The 16,570-nt window shown below is 56.2% G+C and overlaps 2 protein-coding genes across 5 annotated transcripts; both read left to right on the top strand.

Annotated features, from left to right (window-relative positions):
* Positions 1–593: 593 nt before the first annotated feature.
* On the top strand, positions 594–8,180 carry LOC133163634 (seizure 6-like protein). 3 transcript variants are annotated; one of them, XM_061293711.1, is made up of 17 exons: positions 595–755; positions 2,310–2,443; positions 2,526–2,718; positions 3,151–3,336; positions 3,422–3,593; positions 3,649–3,818; positions 4,043–4,237; positions 4,375–4,513; positions 4,670–4,857; positions 4,938–5,132; positions 5,365–5,556; positions 5,689–5,886; positions 6,348–6,383; positions 6,444–6,555; positions 6,639–6,747; positions 6,811–6,880; positions 7,430–8,180. In XM_061293711.1, the coding sequence occupies exons 1-16, from the start codon at positions 683–685 to the stop codon at positions 6,838–6,840; spliced, it is 2,322 nt and encodes a 773-aa protein (XP_061149695.1). In that variant the 5' UTR covers positions 595–682; the 3' UTR covers positions 6,841–6,880; positions 7,430–8,180. The 3 variants fall into 3 exon arrangements, with proteins under 3 accessions (XP_061149696.1, XP_061149695.1, XP_061149694.1); XM_061293710.1 differs by lacking the exon at positions 6,811–6,880; XM_061293712.1 differs by lacking the exons at positions 6,444–6,555; positions 6,639–6,747; positions 6,811–6,880 and having other exon boundaries at positions 594–755.
* Positions 8,181–10,912: 2,732 nt separating this feature from the next.
* On the top strand, positions 10,913–16,415 carry scarb1 (scavenger receptor class B, member 1). 2 transcript variants are annotated; one of them, XM_061293852.1, is made up of 13 exons: positions 10,913–11,101; positions 12,921–13,081; positions 13,188–13,329; positions 13,393–13,596; positions 13,787–13,882; positions 14,028–14,143; positions 14,239–14,405; positions 14,578–14,696; positions 15,092–15,165; positions 15,285–15,336; positions 15,436–15,585; positions 15,757–15,820; positions 16,058–16,415. In XM_061293852.1, exons 1-13 carry the CDS (start codon positions 10,982–10,984, stop codon positions 16,063–16,065), a joined length of 1,473 nt encoding a protein of 490 aa, XP_061149836.1. In that variant the 5' UTR covers positions 10,913–10,981; the 3' UTR covers positions 16,066–16,415. The 2 variants fall into 2 exon arrangements, with proteins under 2 accessions (XP_061149836.1, XP_061149835.1); XM_061293851.1 differs by lacking the exon at positions 10,913–11,101 and adding an exon at positions 11,651–12,043.
* The last annotated feature ends 155 nt before the right edge of the window (positions 16,416–16,570 follow it).

The following is a 16,570-nucleotide window of genomic DNA, read 5'->3' on the forward strand; positions in this document are numbered from 1 at the left end:
GACGGACCGGGGAACGTGTCCTGGTCCAAAATGAGTAGACCGGGATAACTCCCAAAGAGAAATGAATGTGAGCTTTCAACGTAGACGCGAGTGACCCCTGTAAATTGACATCCAACCAGGAGGCAGGTGCTGGCTGGCAAATGTGCTTTCGCAGCACGCCACGCATCCTGGCGCCCCAAGGCGCGACGTTCCGGGACCAACCGCTGGCTGTCCCCTGGGCTGATTGGCAGCCTGGCCGGCTCGGCACGAGGCAGCCGCCGGCCACTTTGGAGGTCTGGCCCCCCTCAAAAGCTGCAAGGCAAATTCAAATATTGCAACACGATTGCCACTGACTCCTTCTGCAGGGCAGGGGCAAGCTTTGTGCATGAAAACGTATCCGCTCAGTCCAAAGTACAAACAGCGCAGGAGAAAGGCAAAAAACGCATCCACTCGCTCGGTCCCAAAGACAAAAGAAAGGCATAAAAGCTCCTCATTTGCCGCTTGAGGCACCTGTCCGTCCTTTGGTTCACTTTCTCTTGCGGCCCAACACAGCCAGAGAGACCAAAAGAAAGACGTGTAGGCAGAGGGCGAGGGGAGGGGCGAGTGAGTGAGGAGGTAACCGGAAGCTGCTGTAGCACTCATTCGACTGTAGCTTGCACGTGCGGCAGGAGCCTGTCCACCGTCGTGAGGATCCTCGCCCTTGATGCATGTCTTGATGTCTCGGCGGACGTGCGTGTTGCTGTTGTTGGCTTGCGGCTGCGTTACGCCGCGTGCGGGTGAGACACGCTCTGCTTAATTGCTATGGTCGGTCGTTTAGCTGCACTCGTTTGAACGGGGTGGCATGCATCCCCGTGGAGCCAGCCCGTCAACCCTAGACGCATATGCCTGCCTGCCTGCCTGCCTGCCTGCTTTGCTCTGCTCTGCGTCGTGTTCACCGCGACGTGGGACGGATGCGCGCGCGCGCGCGCGCGCGCGTGCGTGCGCGAGGTTGTCAACACTTGCTGCGGTGAGCGCGATTGTGCGTGTGTTATCGAGCATCTGTTGAGTGACTCCGGTCCATCTCTTAACAATCGCAGACCCCCCCACAGGTCGCAATATTAGGAACCCCGCCAGCCAGCCAGACAGCCAGCTAGTTTCCTCACCTTGCACTAGTGGTCGGTCATCAGCCAATACGACTGCCCATATACAGGGGATAGAGAAATACTACACCCCCCTGCCAGCCCTCTTGTTCCTTTGAGTTCAGCCTCTCAGAAAGCTTCACTGCGATTCTTCACTAGAGATCGTCTGATTTCTCTTGCGCTTGTTTGTAAAACCACAAGGTTCTGGCATTTGAACTGGGGTGTGTAAACCTTTGCATCCTCTTTTTTTGTGCGTGTGTGAGCGAGCTGCGAGAAAACGCGGCGGAAAGGGTTCCGGTTGAAGAGCTTCGGCAAGTTGCGCAACTCCAGCCCGCGGCGGAGAAACCTATCATTGAATTAGCGTCAACTTGACGTCGATGCCTTGAGTGGATGGATTGGTCGGTCGGTCGGATGGATGGATTGGTTGGTCGGTCGGTCGGATAGATAGATAGATAGATAGATAGATAGATAGATAGATGGATGGACGGACGGACAAGTTTGACTTGCTGTATTCTGCCAAATTGTCCGTTTGAAAGAAGTGATACCGAGTGATCGTTCGCTTTGAATGTTTAATGTGACATTTTCTGTGCTATCTTATCTTTTGGTAAAGAGCTTCATGACTGCTTAAGCTACATCAATTCCCATTTCTATTCCCATGTGCACGTGGGGCTAAGCGTGTGCGCGCGCAATAAGTGCACTTGGCTCGTGTTCGCCATCACACCTGAGTGGAGAGAGAATGACTAAATGATGTTTGATTAGCGCATCATTTGCGTAATGACAATCTTGTGCTGGTTTGGTGCTTACAAACAAAAATAGCTGCACAGTATATTTTCAAGACCTCTAAGAAAATGTTCACGAACAACCCGTAATATTCAGACAACAAAGTCTCACATGAGCCCAAAGGCACACGCGTTGTTGACTCGCAAGTCTGAAGCAGGCTGTGTGCAGACTCGACAAGGCGTCCACGACCCACGAGCGTGGGCGCACTTAGGCCACATCTTTACCTCGTCTTAATCGGGAACTTTGCACGCACTGCAAGTGAGATTAATTCTTTTCAAAATCCTCAACTAGCAGACACAAACACATGCAAGGACACACACAGAGTCACAGCACAGCAAATCTTTGCAAGCGTAATCCTCCAGAGGATTAAAACCTACGACGATGGCAAACTACTTTCACTTGCTGCGTGAAAGGCTCTTTCGGTCCCTTCAGAAACTTCCAGCTGCTCGACGACCTTCCAGCAGCCTGAAGGTTACATCGACTCGTCAAAGGCGCTTCCCCCAGCTGGCCATGTGCGCTGCACGTACACCATCAGTGTCTACGCGGGCTACGGCGTGGAGCTGCAGGTACGTGACACGTGGTGGTGACGCAGCCGTTCCCAGCTGTCTCAATACTTTTGTGCCTGCCTGCCTGCCTTTGCGCCTTCAGGTAAAGAGCGTCAACTTGTCGGACGGCGAGCTGCTGTCCATCCGGGGTGTGGCCGAGGGCGGGGCCTGGCTGCTGCTGGCCAATCAGACCCTGCTGGTGGAGGGCCAAGTCATCCGCAGCCCCAGCAACACGCTCGCCGTCTTCTTCAGCTCCACGCGCGACGCCGTCGGCTCCTTCCTGCTGCACTACCAGAGTAGGTGCCGTTTGCGACGGCTCTCGACATCTCGTCCCGACTTTGTGATTTCCTGTCATGCCTCCTGCGTGCGCAAAGAGGCATGACAGGAAATCGTAGCTTAGCTGCTAAGGCGTGGGGCAAGAGAAGAGAGGGAGGACCTATGCTGCCAATTAGCAGCAGCAGAAAAAGAGGATTCAAGAGTTTTTATTCGCCATGTTTGAACGTGCCAAATTTGGCACGCTCAAACATGGCGAATAAAAACTCTTGAATCCCCTTTTTCCTCTTTTGAATCCTCTTTTTCTGCTGCTGCTGCTGCTGCTGCTGCTGCTGTTGCTGTAAAAAGCAAAGGCGAGCGAGCGAGCGAGCCATGGTGTCCTAGCTGCCAGCATGAGAAACGTCAAGGCTAACGCTTTGGGTGGCTTTTCTCTTCCTTGTTGTGTGCCCTGCCAGTCTTCCGCCTGAGTTGCTTACTCCCCAAGCGGCCCCACTTTGGGGAAGTGTCCGTGTTGGACCTGTTGCCCGGCGGCACCGCCCGCTTCCACTGCCACATGGGCTACCACCTGCAGGGGCAAGCGCTGCTCACTTGCGTCAACGCCTCACGGCCGGCATGGAGCGACAAGGAGCCCTCCTGCAGAGGTGGGTGGCACCCCCGCCCAGGATGCCCTGCCCCTTCCCATGAGCGCAGCTCAGTGTCGCCGCCGCCGCGGCGTCCTCTTTCCAGCTCTCTGCGGTGGAACGGTGAAGAACGCCACCCTGGGCCGGGTGCTGTCCCCCTCGCCTCGCCACGGGCCCGATCCCAGGCGGGACCGCACGTGCTCCTGGTCCCTGGAGGCCGCAGGGGAGCAGCAGCTGCACCTGCACCTGGAGCGCCTCCTGCTGGGACCCGCCGACAGGTGGGTCGGAACGGCGGCCTCCAAACGATCGTTGACAGTGCCTTCTCCCGCTCAGACTGGTTCTGCGGAGCGGCCTGGATGCCACTTCCCCGGTGCTCTTCGACTCGGGTCGGAGCTCGCGCGTCCCCTTTGAGGGGCTGATCAGCGAGGGTCCTGCCGTGAGGATCCAGTTCTTCACAGAGCGGCCCGACCAGAACACGGGCGTATTCGACATCCGTTACGAAGGTTTGTGTCAAGACCGACACCGACGTTTCAGACCCGCCGGCCCCGGCGGGCCTACAGCTGACGTTGTTTGGCTTTTGTCAGTCCGGTAGCGCCCCAAAGCGAATCGCTCCACTCTGCAAAATTGCCAGTTTTGCTTCCCATCCAATTGTACGTGTAGCGCTTTGGACGGTCGTCCCGGGTTCTAACGGCAGCCCACCTCGTCTCGTTTGCACCGACCGACACAGCCTTCGAGCGAGGTCGCTGCTATGAGCCCTACCTCCAGAATGGCAACTTCACTACATCGGACCCCCTGTACGGCGTGGGCGCTGTGGTCCAGTTCGCTTGCGACCCGGGTCACGCCCTAGAACAGGGACCGCCCGTCATCGAGTGCATCGGTGCCAGAGACCCTTACTGGAACGACACGGAACCGCTTTGCAAAGGTAAACGACTTGGCGTCTTGCAACAAACCGAAGCCGGGTGACCCGAGCGAGCGGCCAAGAACGGCAGCGAGATAGCCCAGAAAAGAGCAGCGGCGGCACTGAGGCAACCTGGCGACCGGGTCTGCTTTCTGCGTCAGCGCAATGCGGCGGCGACCTGAGCGGACCGGGCGGCGTCATCTTGTCGCCCAACTGGCCCGAGTGGTACGGCGAGGGCGAGGAGTGCGCGTGGAACATCCACGTCGGAGAAGACAAGCGGGTGCTCGTCGACGTGCAGCTGTGAGGGCAACGACACCCGCCGCGGACTGACTTGACTGACTGACAGGCAGACGGACCGACTGACAGACGGACTGAGCCGACACCAAAGCATCCCGCGATAGCGTGCATCTTCTCGAAGCTAAGCCGAGCGCTAGCTTTTTCTCCTTCCCACGTCAGTCTCAACATCAGCCAAGGGGACTCTTTGACGGTGACGGATGGCGACGAGGGCGGCGCCCGCCTGCTGGGCCGCTACTCGGGGGGTCGCGCTCCCTTCAAGCTCTTCTCCGCCACCCCCGACCTGAGCGTCACCTTCCGCTCAGGACCGGCGCTGGGCAAAGGGGAGGGCTTCATCATTAACTATATGGGTGAGGCACCAGCCAAAGCAGGAAGCCAAGTTGTTGTTGTCGTTGTCCTCGGTTGGCCCCTTCACTCTCCCTTTCCGCAGAGGTCTCCCGCAACGACTCGTGCGCTGACCTGCCCGAGATCCAAAACGGCTGGAGGACACGTGCGGACGGCGCCGCGCGCCGCGGCTCCCGCGTCACCTACCGTTGCGACCCGGGATACGACCTGCAGGGCGGCGCCACCCTCACGTGCCAGCCGGACCTCTCGTGGAGCGCGCGGCCGCCATCTTGTCAAAAGAGTCAGTAGCTCTTTGTCAATCGATATATCCCCGGATGCGTTTTGTTCCGCCATTACGCCCTCTTCATATTGAGGAACGCCCACCGGCTCGCAACGGTGCGAGCGATCGGACAACGAGCCAACCCTCCCAAACGCGGTCATCGGCACGAGTCCGCCGTCGCTTTGTTCAAGCGATCTGGCCCATTGAGCGACCCGTGCGTGTGTCTAACCTTGATCTTTTTCTGCTGTGCCAGTCATGTACTGTTCAGACCCAGGTCAGGTGGAGCACGCCTCTCGTTCCCTGTCGGACACCAAGCTGCTGGTGGGGACCACCGTCCGCTACCGCTGCAGTCCCGGCTACATCCTGCAGGGCGGCGCCACCATCACCTGCTACGGCCGTGAGCCGGGCACGCCCGTGTGGACTTCGCAACTCCCGCGATGCGCCCGTGAGTCAGTCGCCGCGAGCGACCCCGCCGCGTGTGAAGCCTGCAGATCGCGGGAGTCGGCTCGGCCGCAGGCAGGCCGCCCGGCTGGCAGCCTGACTAAAGAGGGCTTCCTGATGTCTGTTTGCATTGCAGCCAAGTACTCGCTGACGTGCGCTGACCCCGGCGTCCCCGACAACGGGTACTCGCTGACAACATCCAAGCGCGTATTCCTGCCCGGGGAGACGCTGACCTTTGCCTGTTACCGCGGCTACCAGCTGGTTGGGGACGACGCTGTGGAGTGCGTCCAGGGAACCCCCTCCTACTGGAGCGGACCGCTACCCATCTGCAGGGGTGAGCCGGCAATCCGTCGTTGGTCTTCTTGGTGAATGCTGAAGGTTTTTTTGCTGCATTTGTGACGACGGTGGAGGGATACGGTGGCCACTCGCCGTATCAATGAATGAAAAAGAACCGATGCTTGACTTGTGAGTGGTGGGAGGGAGGGAGGGAGGCAGGGATTGCCATTCCGAGACTGATTTATCAGTCCGTTCCACGTCCAGGGGTCCATCCGCCTCGGTTGCATTTGTGGAAGGAGAAAGTGGCCCTTAACGAGCTTGACCTTTGACTCGGCCTGGACGAGAACGCTCGGTCTGGTGTCATCTGCAGTCCCACTGACGTCACGGTTCAGTCTGTTCCAAAACAGGCTCTCAAAGGACGCTTGGGCCAGTCCGGAGGGAGCTTGGTCGTGGCGCACACAGCGCCAAGAGCCATAAACAGGAAGTGTCTGACTTGATGTCTGACTCTGTGTCTTGCAGGTGAGCCTCCCTGCCTCGCCAACCACGCTTTGGAAGGTGAGTGTGCGCGTGCGCGCGCGAGTGGGCTCGTTAGCCACTGCGAACGTGTGTTGTCAGTGTCACACGCCGGCGGCGCGGCAGTGGATGGCGCAAGTTTGGCCTTGGCTGCCTTAGTCCTGCTTCTGCTGATCTCGGCGCTCCTGGGAGGCATTTATGCGGTGGCCACTCGGTGGGGATTCTCGCCGGAACTGACGAAGCGGCTCCCGTTGGCGAGCCCTACCCTAACCTGCGCGTGACGTCGCTTCCCGTCAGGTGTCGCCCCGGCTCGGACCTGGGTCTGCCCCTGATGTACCCGCACCGTTACCGGCAGATTGTGGCGGAGGGCGAGTTTGACGGCGCCATCTACGAGGCGGGCGGCGCGGTAAGCGGGCGCCGCCTGTAACTTGGGCTTATCTGACGCCCGTGGTCGTTCATTTGACCGTAGGGTTGGCGATTCCGACCCAGCTCTGTCTGAGTCCCGTGTGGCACCTTGCCTCCAGTGCCGCTCACACTGGGTATGAATGATGCAGCCGGCTAACCCTAACACTCTGTCAGCCTGCCACCACCAGAGTGGGAGCGCTTTGAGTACAAGCGTCTTTGAGTGTCCAAAAAAGCGCTATATACCTTTGATGTATTATTGGCTTGGCTTGGCTTGGCTTGGCTTGGCTTGGCTTGGCTTGGCTTGGCTTGGCTTGGCTTGGCTTGGCTTGGCTTGGCTTGGCTTGGCTTGGCTTGGCTTGGCTTGGCTTGGCTTGGCTTGGCTTGGCTTGGCTTGGCTTGGCTTGGCTTGGCTTGGCTTGGCTTTGGCTTGGCTTGGCTTGGCTTGGCTTGGCTTGGCTTGGCTTTGGCTTAGCTTTGGCTTGGCTTGGCTTGGCTTGGCTTGGCTTAGCTTTGGCTTGGCTGAAGTTTAACTTGGCTTATTTTGCCTTAGTTTAGCTTGAGTTGGCTTGGCTTTAGCTTATCTTAGCTTTACCTTGGCTTTAACTTGGGTTTAGCTTAGCTTAGCTTAACTTTGTATGTCTTGGTTTAGCTTGCTTTATCCCCCTTTTCTGCTTTGTGTGCAGGACTCTCACGAGTATGAAGTGTCCATTTGAAGAGCGCTGCAATCGCGTTGGCGTGGTCGTGACCACGCTTCCGGATTCTCATCATTTTCACTTGATGACCTGCAGGTGTTGTTGTTGTGTTTTTGTGCCGCCCAGAAACAGCAAACCAAAAGAACCACGACCCGAAGAGCCGAACCCTCGGCCACCAGGCGAGAAAAATCGAAAACCAAATCCTGAGCTGTTTTCGGCACACATTTGCGTGAATCTCGAAGCGGTGAAGAAGTCGTGCCCAACTAAAAAGTGTGTGCGTGTGTGTGTGTGTGTGTGCGCGTGCGTGCGTGCGCGTGCGTCATACTCGCAGCATACTCGTGTTAAATCAAAGTGTGATTTTTAAAAATAGAAATAAATGACCGGTCGCCAAGTGCAACTCGGGGAAGAATTGGGACAATGAGGGTGCTTTGAAAGGATATTTGTCAAATTAGGAGCTCTTACGATGACCTTATTTCTTGTTACACACCTTCCTGTGCAATGAATGGAAAGCCACTTCCCATAGAGCCGTCCGTCTGTTTGAGCAAGCAAGCGATGCTGAGCCAACGGGATTGCTAAAGAATCTGTTGAGGAAGGGGCTGGCGGACGTCATGTAAATGTGTCAAGCGAGGAATTGAAGACTTCCTCATGATGTCATTCATATTCATGTCGTGTGATGATGACTGCTGTGCTGTACCTTTTCTCGAGCAGGAGACAAAAGAAATAAATGCGACCTCGTTACAAATGAGCGTGAAAGCTGTCAAACGTCACCGGAAAACGAGCTGAGCATTCCGTCAGACGATTGCGATGGTCCCGTCGCTGACACATCTTCTGTTCGACGAACGCCTATTTTGCTGCCTGCCAGTGACGTGCGGTGAGGTTTGGGGTTGGTGAGGCACTGACTCAGAGTCAGATTTAAAAAGTTTGTAAATTAAATTACGTACGTTTGTATGGCACTGACTCACAAGTCAGATTTACAAGCATACATGGTTGTTATCCCATTCATGATTAAATTTACCGTTTTTTCCCATGTATAATGCGCCCCCATGTATAATACGCACCCTAAAAATGACATGTTGATGCTGGAAAAAAGCCTGTACCCATGTATAATACGCACCCAAATTTCGACTCCTACTTAAGTCCGTAAACGTAAAATTATTTCAGAAAAAAGATCATCTTTGGGAACAGCCGCATGTTATATAAATTGTGACAGCAAAGGAGCAGGTGATTGAGCAAGCGTCTGATACGAGAGCATTGTGTTCGTATGAAGCGTGTTTGAAGTGAACAGCAGAGAAGAAAGCGCATCTGTAATGGCGGCCTCCATATGATATCCGGATTAAAAAAAAATAAAAATGTACCCATGTATAATGCGCAGCCCAGATTTTAATTTTAATTTTGCGCATTATACATGGGAAAAAAAAGGTAACATTTTAAACACACCACTGCAGTATTCTTACCTTTACTTGTAAATGAAGTCTTTGTTAGAGTACCAATCCTTTTGAAACGAACGTGTTGTAGTCCGTCCCGGGAGGCCCGTACTTTGAATTAATCCTTGCAAATCTGCCGTTGGTCTTCCCTTACTTACGATTTCAATTCTGAAAACGTAATTGAATATGGCCCGCACAAGAAGCTTGAGCACTTTTCAGTTTCAACACTAGATGGAGCCCGCCACACAAATGAAATCAAGCGAAGCGTTCGACGTCCCATTAGCCCCCCCACCCCCCCGGAAGAGAACCGAAAAAAAATATTGGCCTTCACGTTACTAAATATGGCCCTCCTTGCAAAAAGTTTGGACACCCCTAACGAGTCTAGGTGGACCATAAGTGACTGGACTGTATATCTGAGTTGAGCAAGCAAGGATGAAAGCAGGCTGGCAGGCAGGCAGGCAGGCAAGCCCGGGAGCGGTGGCACTGGCCTTCCTGCCGCAGTGTCAGATGAGCGAGCGCGCCGACCGTCATGTGCACGGCGGGCAAGAGAAGAGCCCTTCATCGTCAAATGCGGCGCATCCGTGGAGAAAGACGCTGAGGTGGGGCTGCGCTGGCGCACACTCGACCCTTTTGTGCGTGCGCGCTTGCCGGCCGGAAGCACGCGGCCGGCCGCCGTAGGGCTGGTGGCGTCTCAGCTCGGCGCCACGTACCCGCGAGGGCCCTGCTTCCGTCGCTCGCCGTGACCTCTGGCCATCCAAAGGCGCGGCGATGACAACCGGACCGCCCTGCCCAAGCGGGGCGCTGCCCAAACGAGACGCTCGTGACGTGGCCGCCCCAACACTTACTCTCCTCGGCTGCCAGCTGTCGTTTGGATGCAAGCCGACGACTGATGTCAAGAAAGGGCTTGATGGAGACATGCGTCCAAATGGCGGAGATGCGGGCCTGACGACAGGCACCGAGGACAGCCACACGTGTCGCACCCACCCATTGCTGGTGGTCGTTGTCAACATAGCGGGCACACTTGAATGGGCAATTTGGTGGGAGCTGCGCTCGTGCATGGCCAGGCCATGAGCGAGGTTTGACAAGCGGCCTTGGAGTCAACCGGAGCCACCTGCGTGCGTGCGTGCGTGCGTGCGAGGGACGCGGAGCGGGGCTCTGCGCACGTCATCGCAACATATGGCCGCAATCGCAATGCAGGAAGAAAGCCTTGCTTGCGAAGGCAGTTTCTGCTGCAGCTGACTACAATGTGACTTCCTTCCTTCCAATCAGAGAAAAAGGGAAGACGACCGCTGCTTGTTTTTTTTTTCTTCTTTTTTTTTTACTAAAGCGCATTTCACCACATGCTGCACGCGCATGCACCCGTGCACGGTGTGCTCGTCGACGCCGTGCGTGCGAAAGGCCAGACGCGCGCCGCGCCGCGCCGCCAGAAAGCAACCGCAGGGATTTGTGTCATGTCTCGTCCCCAGTTTTGTTAGGTGTGTAGGTTGAAATCGTCTCCGTCTGTCTGTGTGCTCATGTCCGTGTGTCTGTGTGCTCGCCCCTCCCTTCCTGTGTGACCATGATTAGTGTGATCGTATTCACCTGCCTCTTGTTACCTGTCTTGTATTTAAGTTCTGTTTGTGTGTCACTCCCTGTCGGAGCACTGTTGACGATGCATGCATGCATGTGGCACTGTCATGAGGTTTGTTTGGCTCCTGTGCACGTCTTTGTCGATCAGTCCTGTAGGTCACGTCAGTTTGCCGAGTCTGTCTTCTTGAGTTTGCTTCAATAAATCCTGGTCCAAGCTGCACTTGGTCGCCCTGCTCTATATTCCTCCACTCCGCACCGTGACAATTTGATTTTCAACGTTCAAGATAGAACGCACGCAATCTTTCCATTTACTGCGCTCGAGAAATAGCAATGAGCTGTTTTGAAAGCAAGGTTTTCTTTTCGGGCGAGAGAATCTTGAAGACAAGTTGTAGATGGCTTTCCCTCGCAGGATGTCGGGGGCGGGGCGGAGCCGGCCTGCCCGCCGCCCACGACGTCGTGCGTATAAAGATGACGGCCCGACGCCCGCCCGGACACCGCGGCTTCGTCCTCCGCCGTAACTATCTCCGGATCTCCATCGGTTCCCTCCGACATGGCCGTGGGCAAGTCCAAGGTGGCGTTGGGCTTCATGGCGGCCGGAATTCTCACCGCACTGTCCGGAGTTATTCTCATTTTTGTGGGCCGGGCCGTCATGAACGATCAGATCATCAAGGTATGCGTGCAAGGGTGCGTGCGTGCGTGCGGGAAGGAGCGAGGGGGGGGGGGGGGGGGGGTGTAGAGAACCCCCTGCCCATCAGATCGGGTGCGGCTGCTTGTAGGATCTCAAGGTTCGGGGTGCTAGCAAGGCAAATTTCGCTTCGTAGATTTGATTCCCACATTCGTGCAAGGGAAAGTTTGGTAAAAGAGCAAGCGCATTGATCCAATTAGCTCAGTGGTTCTTAACCTTTTTCCTTGTTCGCACCCCATTCAAATCATCTACCACTTCTCGCACCCCTAACCCTAATAATAATAATAATAATAATTGGTTTACTTTACAGCTATAAGGCTTAATCAGCATATCTCGAATGCCAATTAACACAATGACGTCTTGATTTCCAGAATTTTTCACTTTTTTCGGTTACCCCACCATTATCCCTGAAAAATTGTATATTTCCCCCAGGGTATCCTCGCACCCCCTGGGAAGCGTTCTCGCAACCCGGTTAAGAACCATTGAATTAGCTTTTGGTCGGAGAGGAGACGCGGCTGCGCAGCGTGGTGAACTCCATTTCCCAGGATGCCTCGCGGGAAGGAGGGTCGGGCGCTGCCAACACAGCTGTGAGGTTGCCGCGGCTGGCCGGCTATAAATGAGATGGCGACGGACGGGCACCTCAAACTCGTTCGTACGAAAAGTAGCTGGTGGGAAGACTTGACGAGCACTCGAGACGAGCACTTGAGACGAGCTCCGCGCTCAAGCGCACGTTTCTTTAGCCGGCCCGCGAGGCCGCTAGCAGGCTAACAGTCAGCTTCAAGGAAAATAACAAGAGCAAGTGCAGGCATGGCGGCGTGCAAAAGCCAAGTGGCGGGGGGCTTCGTGGTTGCGACTGTTCTCGCGCTGGTCTTTGGGACCATCCTGGCCATCGTGGGTCCGCTCATCATCGACCAGCAGATCGTCAAAGTGAGTCCCGCGTTCCCTACGGAAACTGAACCCCGGCCGCAGAGGTGGAAAAGTCCGGCCGCCCTACGGCACGTGAACGCAACAAGTCAATCCCAAACTTCGGAGGGCTTCCGACGCGCAATTCGCCTCGACGTTTTTCTTTGCGCGCAATTCGCCTCGACCTTTTTCTTTGCATTCCTTTCGACCGGGTTAAGGTGCATTTGTCAGTGCGTGATCGTTCCACATTTTGCTTGAAATGCTCCCGTGCAGGTGATGATTAAAATGGACATCGGAATTAGATGGGATGGGATGCGATGCGATGTGTCAGTCAGCAAGAAGTTTGTTTCTCTACCGGTAGGGAGGAGTGGAACGGCGTTCCACTGACTCATTTTCCTTTTGAAATAGACACTTGATGTCTTCAATGATCCGAAAGAAAACACGTGCCATTTTATGCATATGCAAAATAAGTAAAGAAACAAGTCAAGGAACCTAGTCTCAAAGTCAACATTTGGAAAGCGCACACAGCCATGGAGAATCCAGAACAAAAGGAAATGTTTTCTGAAAGAAAAGGGAATGCTTCGAAACTCTCATTGAAATTGATGGAAGAACTGTCTGTTATTTTGAGGAGACCCTTTGCTTTATTTTCAATCAATGTGCCACGTAAGACGAACCCTCACCCTCCGGAGTTGTTTGCTTGCTTGCTTATCTCCCTCCGTTCATCATGTCCGATAAGCTCATTTAGATTAGTTGCCGTAGCGGGCGTGTCTCGCTCGCGCTCCCCCACCCGCCCATATCGTGGATCCGCCGCAAGGTCGGCGTCCCCGAGACTGCGACCGATCCAAAAGTGTACGGCGGGCATGAAAGCAAGCGTCAAACCCAAAGCGTGTGGTGGGCGCAGAACACGGTGATCGACCCGCAGAACCAGATGACGTACCGCATGTGGAAGGACATCCCGGTGCCGTTCTACATGTCCGTCTACTTCTTCCACGTCCTCAACCCCAAGGAGGTCCTGAACGGCGAGAAGCCCATGCTGGAGCAGCGAGGCCCTTACGTGTACAGGTCAGAGTGGCTACCTTTGTTTGTTTGTTTGTTTGTTTGTTTGCCCTAACCCTCCGACGTGACACCACGGCCTGACCCCACGTCGACCCGTGACCTCGACAAGCAGGAAGCGCTGCCAAAAGGACAACATCACGTTCCACGCCAACAACACGGTGACTTACCTAGAGTACCGGCGCTACTTCTTTGAGCCCGGCATGTCGGCCGGAAACGAGTCTGACGTGGTCACCATCCCCAACATGCTGGTGCTGGTGAGTGGGGCGTTGGAAGGGGCGTGGACTTGAGCCGACTAACACCCTGCCCGTCTCATTCAGGGCGCGGCGGTGATGATGGAGAACCTCCCGTTTGCTTTGCGACTGATGATCAGCGCCACCTTCAAGTCGTTCAAGGAGGGGCCCTTCCTCACCAAGACGGTGGGCGAGCTCATGTGGGGCTACGACAGCGGCCTGGTGGACTTCCTCAACAAGTACCTGCCTGGGACGCTGCCCTCCTCCGGCAAATTTGGACTCTTCAGCGAGGTGAGATGCCACCGGCACGCGCGCGCGCGGAGGCCCGGCCCGGCCCGGCCCGGCCCGGCACCAGTGACCGACACCAGTGACCGACACCAGTGACCGACACCAGTGACCGACACCAGTGACCGACACCAGTGACCGACACCAGTGACCGACACCAGTGACCGACGCTCCGCCCCGCCCCGCCTTTTTGCAGTTCAACAACTCCAACACGGGCCTGTTCACCGTCTTCACGGGTCAGGACGACATTGGCAACGTGCACAGGGTGGACTCCTGGAATGGCCTCACTGAGGTAAGGTCAAAGGGCATCCTGGTGTCGCATCTTGCACTGCTTTCACCCGCGTGAAGCTTTCCAGCCTTGCGCTGGCTTCGACTGCGTTTCGAACCTTCAGCCCGTGCAACAACAGTCGCTCGCTGGCGTGTTTGTCTCTTGTCAGCTGAGCTACTGGCGGACACCTCAGTGCAACATGATCAACGGCACGGCGGGTCAGATGTGGCCGCCCTTCATGACCCGAGACTCCACGCTGGCCTTCTACAGCCCCGACGCGTGCAGGTCGCCGCCTTGCCGCCTAACCCCAACCCTTTTCAACCAAGTCGTGGGCTGGCTCCCAGCCCGTTTTTTGGCCACGCTCCGCTTGTCGCCGGCAGGTCCATGGAGCTGGTGTACCAACGGGCGGGCAGCATGAAGGGTATCCCCTTGTACCGCTACGTGGCGCCCAAGACGCTCTTCGCCAACGGCAGCGACTACGCCCCCAACCAGGGATTCTGCCCCTGCCGCCAGTCTGGTCTGCTTAACGTCAGCAGCTGCCGCCACAGTCAGTAGTAGTTCTGGGGGGGGGGGCAATTTGAGAACCCAGAATGCAAATGAGCTGGGTTGTTTGCAGGATGCCTGGCGCAAATCAAAAAGTGACCATGACATACGTGAAAAGAGAAAGGCAGCAAACGTGACATTTTGACGCTGTCCGTCTCTTTGTCGGTTTTTCTCAGATTCTCCCGTCTTCATTTCGCATCCGCACTTCTTCAACGCTGACCCTGTCCTGCTGGACTTTGTGCACGGGCTCCAGCCCACCGAGGACCAGCACGGACTCTTCATAGACATCCACCCGGTGAGTTGTTATCTTTGTCCAGATAAACTTTATGGGGGGGGGGGGGGGCATGTGCCGGTGCAGACTTTGTGTTTAGTGTGGGCGTCGCTACTAAAGATAGTTTGGCAAAGGGCCGCAGGTCAAAGTTCACCAGCACCTTTCTGACAACAAGCACAATAAAAGCCGGCCGGCCGTGACTGTTGACCAAAGTGGCTGGCAGATAAGCTCATTGGATAACAGCGGACGCGCTCGCTGACCATTCAAAGACGGCAATTGGAGTGTGAAAGCAGGAAGTGGCGATGGCGCGCGGGCGCAGGCCTTCCGCTCTTTGTATGCGCGGCTTTGCGGGTCCCGTGCGCCTCGTTAACGGCCGGCGCCTCGGCCCGCCCGCCGCTGTGCTTCTTTTGTCTTTGCAGCAAACGGGCGTCCCGCTCAACGTGTCCATCCGCCTGCAGCTCAACCTTTACGTCAAGCGAGTGTCAGGAATTACGTAGGCGCCTTTCCCGAGTGCTTTTCTTGTTCCTGTTTGCGAGCTGACCGCAAAGCCTAACCCCCGCCATTCTTCCTCCTCTTCTTCTCTCCCGCTCGCCCGGCCGCCTGTCTTGGCAGCGAGACGGGCAAGATCCCAGAGACCGTCATGCCCATGATCTGGTTTGAGGAGGTGGGTGAGCCAGCGCGGCAAGGGCCACGGGAATCCCGGGCCCGCTTAATGCCGCTTCCCGGCCTTCTCACCCTGAGTTTGTCTGCTCGCCGTCCTCAGAGCGGCTACATGGACGGGCCCGTCCTGGACACCTTCCATACCAACCTGGTGGTGCTGCCCGCCGTCATGGAGGTCACGCAGTACGGCTTCATCACGCTCGGCCTGGTCACCGCCGCCGTCGCCGCTGTCGTCTGGCACAGGAGCCGTAAGGTAGGCCCGGCCGTCTGGCGCTTTGACTGACGTGTGCGACCATCGCGCCGAGGCCGATTGTAGCCCTCCCCACCCCACCCCCGGTCCATCGTACGTCCTCCCCATTCCCCTAGCTCCACGAAGGTCCCGTCCCGTTTTTCCCATGTCTGAGACGCTGCGCTCGTCTTACAGGTGGCCTGCCAAGATCTGGCTCACGGCAATGGCGCCCCGCAGAAAAGCAAGCGGGGAGACTCAGGTGGGTACGCACACACGCACGCACACACACACACGTAGGTTGGAGTTTGCGGCATGCGTTGCCGCTGCGCTTTGCGATGCCCGTGTCATCCCCTCCCCCTAACGCCAGCTACTGCAATCCCAAAGGGCTTCAAACGCACGTGTGGCGTATATGGGCAGAAGGAAACAAAATTGGATTTCGTCTGCTTTGGGAACCCCCCCCCCCCCCCCCTCACAGCCGTTGTGTTGTTTTTGATAGACGAGTGAAGCCGACGGCGGCAACGCGTTGAGAAGCGCCCGCCCAGCCCAGACGCCCGCTACGACCTACACGCACGCGCGTGGCATTCACTTCCCGGCACCCTGACTGACGCCCGACCTTGTTTTGTCTCCGTGGGAAGGAGCATAAATTGGAGCGGCCGATTGGGCGACGTTATCCTTTTTTATATGGCGAGTGTTGAGACTGTGGTCACGGTGATGAAACGCAACCGCCTCACCTGCTCCTTTGAATTTTTGAAAGTTGTTTCCGGGGCCGGGGCTATGAGATTTCCGGTTCCTTTTGTATGGATTACAGCACGCGCGTTTGTGCAACAATAAACGTCGTTGTGACGATGCCGCAAGTTGCCTTTTATGATTTGTCAAATGTGCACAAGATGAAATTTGCCCTTGTTATCAGATACTGGCACAGCTTGTAACTCCGAGCCCATGAAAAACAAGGACTTGATGAAAAGTTCCTGTGCGTAATAACGTCAGGTGTGCCTCGTATTGTGACCGG

The sequence above is a fragment of the Syngnathus typhle genome, linkage group LG12 (assembly GCF_033458585.1).
Source record: "Syngnathus typhle isolate RoL2023-S1 ecotype Sweden linkage group LG12, RoL_Styp_1.0, whole genome shotgun sequence".
NCBI classification, from domain to species: Eukaryota; Metazoa; Chordata; class Actinopteri; order Syngnathiformes; family Syngnathidae; genus Syngnathus; species Syngnathus typhle.

Excerpts from the sequence above, each read along its gene's own strand:
- LOC133163634 (XM_061293711.1), top strand. The coding sequence starts at position 683 with ATGCATGTCTTGATGTCTCGGCGGACGTGCGTGTTGCTGTTGTTGGCT. Across the intron at positions 3,819-4,042 it reads ATTCGACATCCGTTACGAAG|CCTTCGAGCGAGGTCGCTGC; the intron begins GTTTGTGTCAAG and ends CGACCGACACAG. Across the intron at positions 6,748-6,810 it reads TCTACGAGGCGGGCGGCGCG|GGTTGGCGATTCCGACCCAG; the intron begins GTAAGCGGGCGC and ends ATTTGACCGTAG.
- scarb1 (XM_061293852.1), top strand. The coding sequence starts at position 10,982 with ATGGCCGTGGGCAAGTCCAAGGTGGCGTTGGGCTTCATGGCGGCCGGA. Across the intron at positions 13,330-13,392 it reads TCCCCAACATGCTGGTGCTG|GGCGCGGCGGTGATGATGGA; the intron begins GTGAGTGGGGCG and ends CGTCTCATTCAG. Across the intron at positions 13,883-14,027 it reads CCTGGAATGGCCTCACTGAG|CTGAGCTACTGGCGGACACC; the intron begins GTAAGGTCAAAG and ends GTCTCTTGTCAG.